The following is a 17,450-nucleotide window of genomic DNA, read 5'->3' as shown; positions in this document are numbered from 1 at the left end:
CAGTTAAATTTCAACACTTACAATTAGCTACATCTATGAAATCTTACACTGACAGTACAGCAAGTCATTCTAGTATTTTTTCAACTCCTAGTAACAATTACTTTAAAATACATATAAAAATAGTAGTAGTGTTTTGTATTACGAGTGGGATCAGTAAGAAAACCCAACAATACAAGTATTTCAATTCAATGCCGAGAGTACTTATAGGTCACGTACTTACATATTCAGGTTTTAATTTCTTGTCTCCTCCTCTTACAGCTACTTTTTCAAGCTTATCTATGCTCTGCATGATCAGCTCCTCATCCTTAAGTCTAAGTTCTTCATGTATTATTTCAATGTCACGAACAGGATCTACGCTTCCTTCAACATGAGTGATATCATCATCTTCAAATGCTCCTAAAACAAAAGAACACTTAAATTACCTATTAAGATAAAAAGACAAGAAATAAATACTTAGAACATAGTAATGAGTCAAAAAAGTTTGAAATTGAAGTCACATGGTCATACCACCCATGCACAAGTGTCATGTGCAATGTTTTAGATCATACTTGTTTAGTATATTAATTTACATATCAACTCCAGAATCCAAAGCTCGCTCTCTGTAGATACAAAGCATAGCACTGTGCCATTTCAGGACAGGACTTAAAGCATTTAAGAGTTTCTCCCACAAAGGAATAGGCTTGAGCAGTTTCCTGAAAATAGCTGGTGTGTTTAACAATATCTAACCTAGAAGTAGCAAACATAGTAGCTAAACTGAACATCGCAGAACATTTTAATACACACAGTAATGATTACAAGAATCATGGTAAGAAAACCTTACAAATCACCTTGGCAGACCTCATCGGCTGACCAATTTTACGCATTAAGAAATGAAGAAGTTCTAGACAAAGAATTCTGAAGTTCTGAACGACTCTTAGTGTTTCCAAGGGAAACAGGGCTTAGAAAAAAAGGCCTGAAATCATCTGGCAGACCTCGTCCCTGTTTCAATCTACTTTATCACTGTGGTTCTGACGGTGATTAGATAATGAACCACTCAGACACACAATTTACACAGCAGCTAATTTCATCGGCCTGATTTGAGGGTATGGTTTTTAGGGGGCCATCAAAGAAGCAGATGAAGGTGCATTTGTCATATATGAGTGACAACCATTCACAGTATCTGAACAAAATGGTGCTGGCCCTTATTAGAAACACATGCTATTATCACATATTTAAAGTGCAGTTGAAGCCATAATTTCAAATTGCCAACTGGCAACATAAGGTTAAAACAACCAGATATTACTGACGCATGTGTGCTGACTTCATGCCCTTCTGATGACAATCTGGCAACATAATTCAACTAGGATTGAAATTATCAGATAAGCAGCATTGCTTAAAAAAAAAAAAATCCTGCTCCCCCCCCCCAAATCAATACATGTTTTAAAAATAAAAATATTAACAGTTAAAAAGAGTTTATTACTTCTTCCTGGATCAATTTTCAGAGTATTTGCATGCCTAGCCTGTAATACTAAAGATATGTATGAGAAATCAACCATGAAAATAATGTTATTTGAACAATACCAAAATTAAAATCAACTGATTTCTTACACAGGAAAAAAATCCAAGACAGTTTTTGAACTGAAAAAGATAGGAAACAGGGTAAACAACAAACAATTCCTTAACTGATATACAGAAAGTTGTGGGAGCTCTTTGTCATCATGCAGATCTTAAACTTCATCTTTTCCTTTAACTAACTGAAAACCCTGGTTTTAGCAACAAAGCTCTTATGCTCTTATTTGTTTTATCAACAAAGCTCTTATCAATGCACATGGAACACAGATTTAAAATGCTGTTCATAGTTAAATATCAAAAACATTTTTACATAAACTTATGAATAGGCTTTCTAACAGTGGTTACCAGAAGTTCCCTCCTCTCTCATTAACTTTTTCTCTCAAAAAATGATCAGTGAGCTCCCTTGGTACAAGCAAAATTACCTCAGCAATAGATCCAACTCTGATACTGGCCATGATGGGAGAACAGGCTGCTAGAGCAGGGTGTGGAAAGTCAAATGGGAAATACTCCACACTAATCTATACCAATGCCAGGCAGTCAAGGAAGATACCACAGCCCTTGTCTTCTTTAAATCCTTACTTGCACACCTGACTGAATGAGATACAGGCTGTTCAGATGAGCAAATACTAGAAAACAGTTTAACAGCTCTGTTCTAATTTATGCAGCTAAAAGTTTATCTTTCTTCCTTGTATCAAGAAAAAAAACCTCCATTACCATGTAAATAATATATTCTAACAGCCTTCTGCATTTGGCGGCCATGGGTTTAAAAAAAACCAAAAATCCCCACACTGTTAAGTCAGGAGAATAGCTGCATGCCTATGAAGATCTTGCATTTAGAACACAAAAATAAAAAGTAGTAAATAGCTGGTTTTGGTCTTAAGGAAGAATGAGGCTTTTCTGAAAAAGCAAGTGTAAGGTGAATTAGTAACAACAAAAAACAGCTTATATATTAGTTATACTTTTCTATTTTCTTCAACAATAGCAAAATACTTCTCCAGCAATTATCTTCATTTCTTCATATCTTCCCACTCCTTTTCACAAAACCATTCTTTTTCCATCCAAACCCAATTAATTATGTTATTTCCACCCTGATAAAATTGACTCTATACACTTCATCTTTGCTCTCTTCTCAGTTCACTAAAGGCTTTAACCCATGGACTCTTCAATGTTCTGCCAGAGTTTTCTTCAGGTCTCCTCCTTCCATCACGCCTGGGTGTCATAGGTTAGCAAGCATAGTCCCGGAAGGGATATCCTTGCTAAGGGGTGCTTACAGCTTCCTCTGGGACCTGATAGAACCTATCAGCTGGCCAGTTTGAATATGGACAATTCTTTAAGCCACTTAAAGTGGTGACCGCCTCTGTGATCCACACTTAAGAATAGACAAACTCCCACCCCAGCTCTCTCTCGTTTCCGGCGCTGGGACAGGTGGCTGCGGGCCCCGTGCGGGGGCCAGTGGGCCCGGCCAGGCCCTGCTTGGGCCAGGCCGGGCCGGGCCACGGCCATCCTGGAGCCATGGGCCTGCTCCAGCCATGGAACCCCCCCCCCCCCCACTGCCTTGCCGTGGGCAGCCGGAGCGGCTCGGAACCCCCCCCCACTGCGGCCGAGATTCAGCAAAGCGGCACCTCTGTCCGGCAGAGGCCAGTGACCAACTGCGATAAGCCACATTCCAGCTGCAAGGCCGAGGTGAGATTAACCCTTTTATTGCTCTGAAGAGCTGAAAACCTGAGGGAAGAGAGAGAGGAGATGCTTAAAGCTGAAAGTCTGCTGTGAAGCTATGATATACCAGAGTATCCCGTTGTAATTTCATGAAGATATGGGGGGTGGAGTGTTCAACTCGTAAGCAATAGGCAGATGCTGCCACAGCTGTAATTTCATGAGAAGTTTGGACAGAGAGAGATGAACCAGATGAACCAGATGAGGACTTTTGCTCCAAAGAGGAAGGGAGAAAAACCTCAATTCCTAGAGATGCTTCCAGAGATAGTCTTAAAGATGAAGATGACCCTTGCTCCCAGGGAAGGAGAAGGGCCTCTGTTTTTTTTGTTTCTGAACAGCTCAACCTTAAAATTGTACCCCAGAAAAACTTCAAGAGTGGACCCTCGAAAGCAGTTGCGGGAAAAGCTGCAAGTCGGGGGAAGGGACTCACATCGTAAGCAGAGAGACTCCTCTTCCTGAATGGACTGAGCAATATTTGGAAGTGGGTGGCTGTCTTGGTGTGATACTGTTTTCATAGCATGAGCAAAAAGAGACTTCTCTTTCTAAATGGACTGAACAAGGTTATTATGGAAGTGGTAAACAGACTGAACATCTTAAAGGGTTGTCTTTACATTGTCAGTGGGAGAAGGGAGGAAGGTGGGGGGAGGAGGAGAGTTCCAAAGGTGGTATAATTTTTTTCTTTTCTTCTTTTAGGTCTGTTAATAAACTTCTTTATATTCATTCAAGTTGGTGCCTGCTTTGCATTTCTCCTAATTCTTATCTCACAGAAGATAAACAGTAATGAGTATTTTAGACCAAACCACTACACTGGGTCAGCAGCCATCCTGCAGCTCATTCAGGCAACACAATGACAAGAGACCTGTGTCTCTCAACAGGCGGTTGCTTGCTTGGGTAAAAAGCCCCTCTTACTGAGCTGATGATTTCCCACTAGAGGCAACAATTTTAACCTTCTCTCCTCCTCACTGGGTTGCTTGACTCTTCTCATGGAATGAATGAACACTAGTTATATATTCCATTAAAGCCATGGATTTTGAGTTTAAATTTCCAATTCTACATTCAGAGGAACTCCCATTTAGACAGACACAGTTCATAAGAAAGTGGTAGCTTTATACACAAAAGACCAGACTGGCAATAATGTCCACATCTCGGTACAAATGAGAGATTCTTCAAGGCAACAGGCACTGAGCTTTATTTGTGAATCTTGTTCAGAGCTTGTCAATGTCAACTTCAGTCATCAACCTAAACCAGACCATCCTCTGACCAACAGCCTAGCTAGAGACATGGCAGGAGGATACTTAAGAAGAAGGGAAGGAAAAGGCAGAGTGAAACTACTATGATGAAAGAGCCTTAGTTACAACTTTGTCTCAATATCCACGTGGGATGTATCTTGAACAATTTATTATGTCAGCCTCCGGCCTGCTTTGTAGTGATGGTCTGGTACAAAGCACACTGAGCACAGTAGGGAATTCAATTCTGGTCTGCAGAGCTGCATGCAGACATAGCAAGTCAGAACTGGCGGTAACCTTAGGAATTAGGCTTTGGGCAAGAGATGAGATCTCTTGGAAAAAGTACAGCTGTGAGAAATTCGCAGTTAAACTACTAGAAAAATGTTTTATCCAGTACCAGATTTTTATAACAAAATGCAAAGTAGTAGGAAAAAATGGAGTTAAAAAAACGAGTTTATAAATAAGACATACAAGAAAACGTGCATATTATTTACAACTTTCAATGATGAAAATAAGAACTATGACCTTATTCTATAAATCTTACCTGAAATAGATCGCTAACAGTATATTGCTATTTATTACTTTGTCTTTCTGCCTTTGTGTGAAATCTCCCTGTCAAGCAAGGCCTTTATCACTCTTTTGTTAGGGAAGATGATATGATAGCTCCACCTTCCCTGCAGCATACATAGCAGCAAAACAGAAAACCCAAAGGCTTTATTTTAAAGTACAAGAAATGGGGTACTAAGAATCCCATCACTGTCCAATTAAAGACAGTGCAATAGCTGTACATTGAACAAGATGGACAAGGTGGACACAGGCTATGAATGCTCAGTAGCACTAGCCTAAGTAGATGATACCGTGCACTATGTAGAAAAGCAGCCTGATGGAACTAAAAGCTGCTGAATTGGAAGAAGCAGGGAAAATGGGATGTGGGTCTTGAGATACAAGATGATAGCAAACAAATGAGAACTTTGTTTTTCTAAAGGAACAGGTAAAACTGTCTTGGGTATCAGGAAAAAAAACCCAATACCAGTTAGTTTATGGACACTGAAGAAGAAAAATGAGAAACAAACATTGACAAAGAAATCCTCAGATTGGCTTGTCTGATACTGCTCTCTGATTAGAACAGAATCCATGAGAAAAATAATGGGGAGAAGGAGAAACAGACATTTGGTAGTCTTGTTTTGATCTCAAGCTGATTATAGCTTGAGAGACAGCTTGGTAGAAAAACGAGGGAGCAAAGGTTCCCCAAAATTATACTAACAGGGCATCCAGGTGAGGAAGCAAGCAAAGGACTAGAATGGGATAGTTGTAAAATAACAGAGACAGCAAACATTGTCATATGTCAGAGGTAAAGCCCATTCTGGCAATGAGGAGTGTTTAAATTTGATGAACCTCAAACACACCATGTCTGTCTTCTTATTGACATAATGAGGCCTCAACTTCTGTGAACAGGAGGGACGTTTACAAGGTTAGCAGCTTGTTCACACAACATCCTCTGTAGCAGACTCACACCGGCCAGCTACTGGAAGCTGAGCTCTGTGCCCTAGCATGCAAAGTCTTCATTAAGAAATCAATTTTTTCAAAGTTGTGCTAAAAAATTTGTCTTTAAAAAAACCTGTTGCGATATTTTGGAATTTCAACCAACAACAACCTGAATCTAACTACTTCATTTATTTTAAAGTAATACTAATTAAAAAGTATATTTACAATTAATATCTCCAAAACTAGCCACACCACTGTGTTCTCAAGACAGTATGACCTATGGACAATGACCTTCCCCAATGAATATAATGAAAATCCATTGTACCTCCCATGTCGTCATCAATGCATTTGCTTTGAAAACATAAGGACTCAGCATTCCTTGAACATTACCCCAAACCACACCACCTTCCTTTTGGCTGCTTTCTTGAGTTATACTGCCTATGCTCCAAAACTGCCCTCTTTCTACTACAGCAAACTGTGGCATACTACTGTAAGAGGAAAAAGGAATTAATCTGCCCTGTGGACAAATAATACGTACATAAAATAGACTTACCCAAGAATCTCCCCAAGGAAGCATCTGTTTGTCAACAGGTAAGCTAACCCTACAGCAGTACAGGAAGGTCAACTGAGAAACCCAAATCAGTAATTTCATTATTTAAAAAATTATTATAACTTCTCTGGTGGTCTCATTCATGTATCCTACCAGAGGTAAACTATTTTACCAGAAAATTTTATCAGAAGTTTGTCAAAAGGAAGTTGAACAAAACCATATTTTTTATTTTAAGTATCCTATAAATATAAGCCTTTTTTCAAATAATCTCCCATAACATACTGATAGATTTGCACTCTATCTTTAAAAAACCTTGCCACTTCCTTTAGTGTAAAAGAACAAATATTACAGAGTTAGAAACATCAGGCTCACTGCAAGTAAACATTTGCTGTGCTAAATTCCCATAATGTTTTAGCAGTATCCAGATACTGCTATTAAAACAAGATAAGTATTTAGACAGGAAAATGGTAAAGCACAATACAGGAGGAGCAGGATTCACTTTTTCCATCTAACAGCCCCAAAATGATGATTTAAACTGAAATTATTAGAAGTGAGGAGCTTAGAAATTATCACTGCCACACCCAGCTCCCTCTTCTGTTGCCATTAGGTTCCAGCTTGAAATATTTTTCCGTTCTGGGGAAGGGTTTATCTTCAGCTGGGCACTTTATCTGGGATGTCTGGGTCCAAGTGTGGCAGGGCAAAAAATAATTTTTAAAGTGGCATTAAAGATATAATGCAGCAATAGCTGGTTCTGCACATTTCTTTCAAGTGACACTGGATTTAAACAAAATGCAGAAAACAGAACAAATGGATGGAGAAGATGTGCAACTTGACTCTGTTTTTTTCCCCCACAAAAGTGCAGGAACTGTCAATTTTGTAAAGTCTTGATGGCAGCCAGGACACACAGTCTAGATCTGCTCTTGACAAGCAAAAATAAGAGTACATAAATATGTATACAGGACAGCCGTAACAAATGTCACTTTTAAACGGTATCATCTAATGGCATGCACATTTCTTCCCATTTCTTTCAAAAATCAGCTTCAAAATTCCTTTGACAAAATTTACCTCTCAGCCTCCAGAAATTTTTGCATTGCTTATGTTATACCTGTCAAGATCTGATGACTGTATGTTATGTATTCATCTGAACAGAACCACTACACTTAGTTACAGGCTATCATCAACCAATTCATTCTCTTGCTAAAATCAAGTCATCCAATTACTCCTTGACTAATCAAGGCTGTTTTGGCTTTTTCTTTTTTCAAAAGGTACTCAACAGCATAAACAGTTCACTTACAAGAAATGGAAAGGGGCTAATCAGCAGAATTATTGTTTTGCTGCCACAATTTGCAGTATTTAAATGTAGTTGCTGATTGGACTGAAAGTTTTATGATATAGCATATAAAACTAGTTCCACATAAAAACGAAGAAGCTGCCTATAGCCTGAACCTTATTGTTTCTAGCTGCTCCAAGCTGCCACTGAGATGGTAAAATCCAAATCAAAATGCCACTTTTAAACTTATCTTATTCTGCTCCTAATTGCAATTATGGAAATTAATTAATATCTTAATTAATTTATATTTGATGTACCAGTTGCTTCACTTCTCTAATTATCCTTACCCTTAAAGTAAAATGTAACCAAATATTTGGCTAATACCTGCTATTATTAAGTCTCGCTATTACCAAGACATAATAGCATTCTGGCATCTTGCATTCATTCACAAAAGGTAAGCAATGTATTGGTATATGTTATGCTGTAATTAAGAGGGATATTTACAATTTGATCAGAATTTGAACTGCAGCACAAGCTGAAACTCTCATTGGTATTTAGGGTAATGACCAGCATTTTTGTCAATAAACTATAAGGGAATGTTTAATAACACCACCACAAACCAGACCGAGAGAATAATTGGTACTTGCACTTCCTCTCCCACATACGTTCAATGACTGTTATCAAAAAGAGCTGCTCGGCACAGACGAGCACATCACGGTACACACACACACACCCTGTTATAAGCCCTGAAATAAATGAGCAATAATATCTACCTGGCCACTTACTGGTGGGAATGGGGGAGAGAACAAAATGAACTAAAATACAGTAACTTGGGTGGGGAGCAAGAAAGAGGGTATTTCTTTGAGCTATGAAAAAACAAGACTAGAAGTGTCAAAAGAAAGCTAAATTGTAAATAATATCTATACTTAGACTAGCTTGACATGCTGTCATCAGTATTCCAAAAATTTAAACAGTAAAAGATACTGCTATTTCTGACTGAGGTACAGGTATATTTAACATTACAGAATGTACTAAACTTTGATGATAGTACATTTTACTATGCATAGTCATGATTAGAAGGACAAAATAATACCATCAGAATCAACATTTTACAGCGTCTTAAAGTACATGTTAACAAAAAACCAACAAATAAAGTAGGTTTAGTATGTTTTCCCCTTGTAAGCTAATTTCAAGTTAAATTAATCACCTGTAACACAAACCTAATATTCTTTAAGCAAAGTAATTTTCAGCTGAAGAAGGTGCACCTGCCTACATCTTCAACATAAGCAAAATCAAGTACAAAAAAACATTAAATAAAACACTGTAGTAAACCTTGACTTCTGAAGAAAGAATTTTTTCAGACATCTTTTGTGGCTTTGTTTTGTGCTACAGCCCCTTAAGTTTTGTCTTCATAAAGCCCTAACTAGTTGTAATCATTCGCAGTCTAATTGTGGACATTTATCTGCTTTTCTTATGCATAGAACATAGCTATTAAAGCTGAATGGTGATGGTGTGAAGTATAGGTTAAATTGGGTGAAATTAAAGCAAATTACTCTGGGATGTGGAACTCTGAAAATAGAAACTGCCAGTGATTTGCAACCCTCTTGATGATCAGCTTCACAGAACCCTAAATGACAAGAAAACTTACATATTTTAAAGTTAACTAGATTTTTAAAAATAATATGTATAAATTCATTTTAAATGCAAGCAGTCACTGTGGCAATAATTATTTTGTTTTATCTGCATCGTAAAAATATAAGAAAAGGTTTTCATTTCCATTTAAAACACTTGTTTTTATTCTCAAGTTTAGCTGATTTTTAGCAACAAAAAACCAGTTCAGAATATTAGGTGCAGCATTAATGACTTTGAACACAACATTACAGTTTATGTGTACCACATGGCTATACAGACACAGGATGGTAAAAGCAGCTGCTTTGGGCTGTCTTGAGTAGTGCAGTATTAGGACTTAATTCATTACCTATCTATATAAAAGATAAGCAGCTACATTTACCCTGCTGAGCTCTAAAACCCCACCAGTCAGGAGAGAGCAAATCAAGCACCGCTCCCCGAAAAGTCTGAAATAGCAGCTGAACAGCAGCTCTTTCAATATCAAATCTATTGGGAGTATTTGACAAAAAAGGGCACGTCTATTTCTGCACCAGCAGACACACAATGAGAGCATGGAGCAGCAATACAGGATTCTAAATGACTGTAGTATCAACTTCTTAAGCATACAAAGAATTTACATTTGCATAAAGGTACTCGTCAAGCAAGTACTGCACAAGGTCAGAGATGAGAATTATAATCTCTCCGGGAAACACTGAGGCAAAGCAATTCACTTCAGGACATGAGAGTCGGCAGAAGAAACCACAATCCAGTTCCTGATGGAAGCAGTTTTATCAGAGAAAAGTTGTTACCAAGACAGTAATTCCAATGAGCTTATCTGTAAAATCCTGCTCCAGAGCTCTTACTCTTGAGTGTGTCTGACAAATATTAGCAATTTGTTTCAGATGTAAAATGTGTTTACTTGCCACTGCTTTCATCCTGGCACCACTGGGCTGTAGTCAACACTCCACAGACAAAACCTTCTACCTGCTGAGATTTGCTATAAAGTTGGTCATGCTGGGTAAAGGACATTATTTGACAGCTAAAGCAATAAATCTTTGAGCCCTTTGTCCCTCCATTTGCCAAGGGCTTGCTCTGACCGCCCTCAATTATGTATTTTAAATACTATCACTGCACTGCCCACCAAATAGTTGGGACACAACTGGGACACACTCTTTTAATTTCCTTTCCTGCAATACATGTTACCCAAGTAATTCACACAGATTCGCTATCAGAAGACACCTTGGGAATGGCAGCACTCAATGTAAAACTTTTTGAGATGGCTGGCAGGCCACATAAATTATTTAAAATTCCCTAAGAAAAATAGCTCTCTCTGTTCAGATTTTTACAAACCACAACTGCGTTAATTGGAAGAAGGGGCAAATTAGGAACTTAGCCTGGTCAAAAGCCTCAAAGGCTGAAGAATGCAAATGCTTGCTTCAGAGACAAGTGCTCTTGTCACCCTGAGCTCAGTCATGTTCTATTTTATGTTACTTTCTGTTCTAATGACTGAAAACCTTCCTTTGTGAATTTAAGTCATGAAAAGAGAAGCAAACAGGAGCAAGGGGGATTCTCCACCGTCCCCAGCGAGTGTTCCGCAGCAGCACTGCCTGCATAAAAGATACAGCACGCAGGAAGGTCTGGTCACAAAAACACCAGTGCATAACTTCTAACATGCCTCTGTGTACCATATATCCAATCTTCCTACTCAAAAGTAAACTGAAACTCATGTCTTTGCAATCTGATGGCACCTACACCGTACAAAAACATGGCTCCTAAGCAGAAACCACCTGGAAAGTAGAAATACGCCCATATGTGTAAGCGGGCATTCATAGTACTTCCAGAAACACCATATTTCCGTGCTGCGTTTTACCCCTTCTTTCTAAAGGTCAGTCATCCTGGTCTTCTCTTTAGGAATACTCAGTGTCAAGCTCTATGGTGTCAGTCTTAACTGGCATCTCTGAGGGTCACTATAATAATGTAATTGCTAGCAATAACTATGTTTTTAAGACAATATATCCACAGAGATCATGAATAGCAACTAGCAGCCACTAGCAGATACCCACAGGGCAGTTCTACCTGGCTTTGAATGACCAGATATATAGAAAATATTTTAATTGTTCATTAACTATTTAGCTGGGTCACAGACTGATTATGTCAAAGATACAGAAATATAAAAACCCCAGTTGAGCTCTGAAGTTTTTACTGGGTCTGGAATAGCACTACTTAGCCATTACCATGACTGTACTCCTACTGAAGCACTCTGAACTCCTAATACTACACCAAAGTCCAAGCCACTAAACTCTGCTGAGCCCACTCTGACTCCTGTGCAGAGACAGCACATCTCCCTGTCCCACATCCTTCAACAACCTGGAAGGTTATTGGTCTTTGCAAAATAATGAACAGAGAATGAGTGGTTCAGTTCCGCACAGAATGCAAAACTACAGCCCTCCTGAAACCCACAACAAAGAGTATAAAATTGTTTCAATAGAGCAACTTCTTTTCAAAAGCATTTAAAGCAATAACTTAAGATATATAAATGCCAAGAAAAAAACTCAGAAGTTTTCAGCTACAAGAAATTAGTTATCCAAGTAGATTCCAAATATTCCAAAAGTTAAAATGACATTTTTGTTACGATAAAACAGCCCTACAAAACCATCAAAACCCGTTGCAGTGGCTTACAAAAATGCTATAAAAATAGATTATAGAATTTGACAGAGCAGGGAGAAGAAAGCCATGTTTACAGAGCAGTCATTGTTTACCAGAAGAGTAAGAGAGCATTTAGAAGAAGAGTACTTATAAGGAGCTGTAAACTCAGTCCATCACATGTTAACAAATAACCTTATTCTCCATTATCTCAGTGTTTCTCCTTTGAGGATCTATTTCGTTGCACAATGGAGGTGTGGAGGAGCAAACATACTTAAGGGAAGACCTGCCAATGTACAACAAAAATGAGAGTTGATAAAGACTTAAACCAGCAAATATTGTTTTATCAGTGCCATTAGGTATGCACAGGCCCTATGTATAGTTTGTAATGAAGTGCAGTGTTGCTAAGTGAATAAAATAGCTTTAAAAACAAAAGCAAAATGCCTCTCAGTAAATTTACCTTATAAAAATGGGCCCCATCATAAAGCCTTCCTTCTGGACATTCTGACCCACATTCATAATGTAAAACAAACTTAATGCAAAAGAAGCGGTACTATTAATCCAGATTTATCCTTTGCAAATCAATTCCAATTTTATAACAGTGCTGCCTATGGGTTTCTCGTAATAAAATTAATAATCATTTAAAAAATATACCATTAGCTACATCATAAGGTTAAGAGCTTACTATTATTATTTTCACATGTTTACTTTTCAACAAATTAAGAGATGTCACAGTTTTTAAGACCTCACATAACTGTACAGGCTTGGAATTATAAGAAATATCAAATGATCTTTTTAGAACAGAATCTGAAATACTGAAAACACAAGGTAATACGTAATTTGCATCTTATCTGAGATGTTAAAATTGATAAAGATTTTGCAACATTTCCTGTTCAATGTTCAAATCTTAATGTAACAGTTGACCACATAAAACTCAACACTAATATTTCATTTTGGATGTTAAGTCTCTTCCATTTCCTTTATAATCAAAAAAACATCCCAACAAAAATTTAATAAATTGCTTGCTATAGATTGGCTGGCCTGTCACATGGGAAGTAAAGAATTAATTTTGTATATTATTTCAGTAAAGTAATCCCTAGCCCTCCAGACATTCACTTTTCTTTCTAGCAACATTCTACTTAAATGGCAACTACACTGTGGAACATGTCAATTGTGTTCTGTAACTATCTGGCACCATCTAGTAGCCATTGGTGTCTTCTTTCCTAGAAACCATTAAGAGATTTTGTTAAAGGATTGTGAAAGGGTGATATTGAACAGCTATGCAAGGAATAGTAACTCAGACTTCTCTAATTGAACATTATATGGTCAAGAAAATGTTTTATGTTCAATTAGGTAGGCAGCTATAGTCACTACTTGTGCGCTGTGCAAATGACTTCTGCCTTCCTGAAAAAAGTACATTAAATACTTGTGCGTATGTTGGAATTTTCAAGTAATCTAAGAACCTGCTGGCAAATTTTATCAACAGTTGACAAAATGCATTGTTTTATACATGTGTGCAAACATTGGCCCGTTATTCCCTTTTCCTATCCTCAAAACACACAAATAAATTAGAAACTAAGAAAGAAAACATATCCTTTGATTAACTTGACTCCTGGATGTACAGGGTGTTTTTTCCACAACTGCCAGAGCAGAGTGCCTTGTAGGCCCTAATATTGGGGAGGGGGGATGGAAGAGGAGTAGTATGAATATATCAAGGCTACTTCATTACATTCCCAAGGTGTGACTGTGTAGAAATCTTTATTTCCAACTGTATTACTCCTTTAGCTTGAGAGCAAATAGAAATATGCAGCCCCGCCGTTGTGCTCCTAGCAAAATAAATATATAAATGATACTTTTGCAACATCTAACCACAGCTTTTTAAACTGAAACAGTTGTTCTTCTTTTACTTTAGATGTCAAATCCATCACAGAAAAGAATTTTGTTTTTAAAAGACCTCCTCAATGAAGCAGTTCGTCTCTCTGACATTTAGCTCACTATATTTTTACAAGCACCGGGCTGAGCAAACTATGATTGAGAGAAGCCATCTTATGCACATTGCTGTTGTCCCACATCATTCAGAACAAACCTTTTTAGATCGTTAACTACCACAGGAGTGCTGATTACACAGGCACCAGCAATTTCCTAACCAATGACCACCTGAACAATGATGTGTTCAGCTTCTCAGACCCTGAAGCCTTTCAGAGGTGAATCATTTCACAGTTTGGAACTAGATCTCCATAGCAACTTCCCTTTGAGGGTTTTAGAATCACCATCCCGTAATTCTATGATCATCAAGCTCAACCATTCCCAATGGTTCTTTTCACAGCAGATGGAAAAGGAAGCCTTGAAATTTTACAGTCTATTTCAAGCAATTCATCTGGCAGCCTATTAGAATTCAAAATATTTCGACCTTCAATCACAAAGCATGTTATCTGAAGCTGTGGTGATCTCAAGTCAAGACAAGCAGACGTTTTAGTCTAATCATCCATGATGAGAAGAGACTGACAAAAACTCTTAATTCAACCACCATCAAAATGCTTATTTTAACTGCATGAAAGTCTTTCAACAGGCAATGAAAACACACCATGTACCATTTTATCACAACCTTCCATTCAAGGGAAATACGAATTCTGAATATTGGCATGGATCTTTGCACTCTCTGACTGCTTTTGAACAAATATCTCCTCCTTGAAAGTCAGTATAAATCCAAATCTACCACATTATTTTTTTTTTCAACAGCTGTCAAGAAAAATGATAGAAGCAAACTGCAATTAAACTTCTCATGATTGAGTACACTAATGCTGCAAATTAGTTACTTATTGATAGATCCAGTTCGTTATAGGCATCTTCTAAGAAATACAAATCACTTACTACCCAGAAAAAAAATACCCATTAAATTATGAACATAGCATTGGCTAAAATCTTGATGCAAAGCTCAGTTTCATGATAATCATAATCAGAGGGATGTTTAAAGTTGGGGATTTTTTCCTTTTTCAGTTCCCGGTTCCCAACTCAATTTGGAGTTAAAGAAACATTTCCCTTCTAAATGTTTCAGTCAACCACTGAAATAATAATCCCATTGGGGCACAAAAGCTTTAAACTTGAAAATATTTTCACCTAAAACTCCAGGCTGATTAATTCATATTTATCAACCTTAAATACAAGTTAAATTCTATTGGTTTAAAATCTCACCTATACACTGCTATACACTATGTTATTAGTATCATTATCTGGTGACTAGAGAATCTAGAAGACTTCTAACTTTCTATATGTCAAAATGCCACTAATAGAATTTTACAAAATGAGCAGTAAGTTCACTTTAAAAAAAATTTTAAAGAATTACCATTTACTGACTTGGCAGTGTAATGCTGATACTTAACAACTGCTGTAAAATGCATCAAACTTAAAAGGAACAAGAGAAGGCTCCCACCTGCACCCAAGCCCCAGTATCCACTAAGAATAGTGAAATAAGGGGAATTAACATATATTTTATAATGTTCGTAGAGGAAGGAACACTTAATTGTTTTACTTTGCTTGAATGAAAAAAATGCATATTCAGTGTCTCAGTAGTTACTTAACTGCAAGAGCAGCCACAATTGAGACCCTCTCTACAGCACTTAAAATGCCACATTTTATTAGCCTACAGGGAAAAGAACAACAACCCTCTCCCCCTTTGCTGACCTTACTCTCCTAGGTATCAGCACTGCTGAGCCATACTCTTACTCTACTTCGAAGAAAAACTCTTTAAAAATTAGAAACTCATCAAAATAACTGCTAAAAGATCTTGAATATATGATTTACTGAGTGGTGGCTTACTTAAGAGTTAATATATTGGCAAAGTAATTTTGAAAAATTACTGTAAAAGAAATGTTGATGAAAATCTTTGGGGGAATGAATTGGCACAATACAGGATTTACCTTCATATATTTTGCACCGTTTGCAGTGTCTCGTGATCAGAGCTATACAGCTGCTCACACTGTACTACTCGAAGATCTGAGGGGAAGGATGTAAACATACCCACAACATTTAACTACGGATGAAGCCAGAAGTAAAGCAAATGAAAAAGTTGTGCATCAACTAAAAATGTAAACTGTTTACTTCTATGTACAACTGACTGAAATAAACACGGACTTTATTCTAGCAATCCGAGAAAGAAACACCATGGGAAAAAACCTTGAGTATGTTAAGTACCATCTCCTGCAAAGACCAGAGATTACGGCAATTACACATGAACAATATTAAAATTCTTAGTGGTTTCCAATGCTAGATCAGTTACTACTGCAAATATCTTTTTAAAGATACAAAGCAGTTACAGGATACATTTTACAATACTCAAAATTTTTGCTCAAGAAAATTTTCAACTTTTTTTATTTTAATATGGAAGGCAATCAAATACCTTTGTTATCAGATGTTTTAAGTCATCTATAAAGCTTAGCTTTCTTTTGTCTGTTCACCAAACCTAACATAACCATCATGTACAACCTTTCCTTTAGCATTTGTTCTAGCTGAAATTGAAAATAAAACTGCCCATGACCACCAAGTTAATTAAACATCTTGCTAACTAAAAAGTACAGCTGTCGCTGCAACAAAACCTACATGTGTAGACAGAACTACATATATGTAATTTTGAAATGTAGCTATTGCTAAATGTAATTTGAACAGGAGCATTTTTAAAAAATTTTAGTAATAGTAAATTAGAAGTATCTTGCATTGTACAATTAGACTGTCAGCAAAGGATGCCTACTAGTAACACGTATGCACATAATCCTAGAGTTACATCTTTACAGTCTATTCTAAGATTATGCACATGTTTTAAAGTATTTTCATGGTATTTTACTAGATATTTCTCATAAATAGTAATTTTCAAAACTAGAAGGCAGTTCTTAAAGTTGCCTTCGTATGTCTCTAAGAATGAGACTGCACTTCCAGCTTTTCCTCCTCCCAATATTCCCACCACCTTATCTAAAAAACCTCATCTTAAGCACAGTAGTTATATATTAGCTCACCGTTTAACAATCTAGAATAACCTTAAGTTTATTTCATAACATATAATCAAGCAACATACAGTAATTAAAGCACACTGAAAACAGCAGTTACTAGCTAATTAACATTACAGAAACACTTTTCTTAATGCTAGAAAAAGACAAAGATGTTGTAAAATACTGTAGCATAAGGAAGATTCTGTTATGAACCTTTTTGTTTAAAACATTAAAAACTTCAACTTAGGAATTTGAAGTTAAATTACATTTAATTCATGAATTCAAAATGTCACTGCAAGTTATGCATGATTAGGTAAGCCATTTAGGGACTACCCTTGCACCACATAGTTCATGTAGGGCAAGGACCATTCACATAAACTGCCGCAACCCTCAGGACAACAGCTCACCATCCACAAACATGCCCA

At 37.2% G+C, this 17,450-nt stretch overlaps 1 protein-coding gene across 4 annotated transcripts in view; it reads right to left on the bottom strand.

The window, feature by feature from the left end:
• Window positions 1–17,450, bottom strand: part of OLA1 (Obg like ATPase 1) — a 110,393-nt gene that overhangs the window by 51,026 nt on the left and 41,917 nt on the right. For all 4 annotated transcript variants that reach the window (XM_069020635.1, XM_069020636.1, XM_069020634.1 and 1 more), the window contains one exon: window positions 221–396. In XM_069020635.1, the coding sequence (XP_068876736.1) occupies window positions 221–396 (176 nt within the window). The remainder of the gene's footprint in view (window positions 1–220; window positions 397–17,450) is intronic.

This window comes from Aphelocoma coerulescens, chromosome 7 (assembly GCF_041296385.1).
Source record: "Aphelocoma coerulescens isolate FSJ_1873_10779 chromosome 7, UR_Acoe_1.0, whole genome shotgun sequence".
NCBI classification, from domain to species: domain Eukaryota; kingdom Metazoa; phylum Chordata; class Aves; order Passeriformes; family Corvidae; genus Aphelocoma; species Aphelocoma coerulescens.
This window is presented reverse-complemented; position numbering and strand designations above follow the sequence as displayed.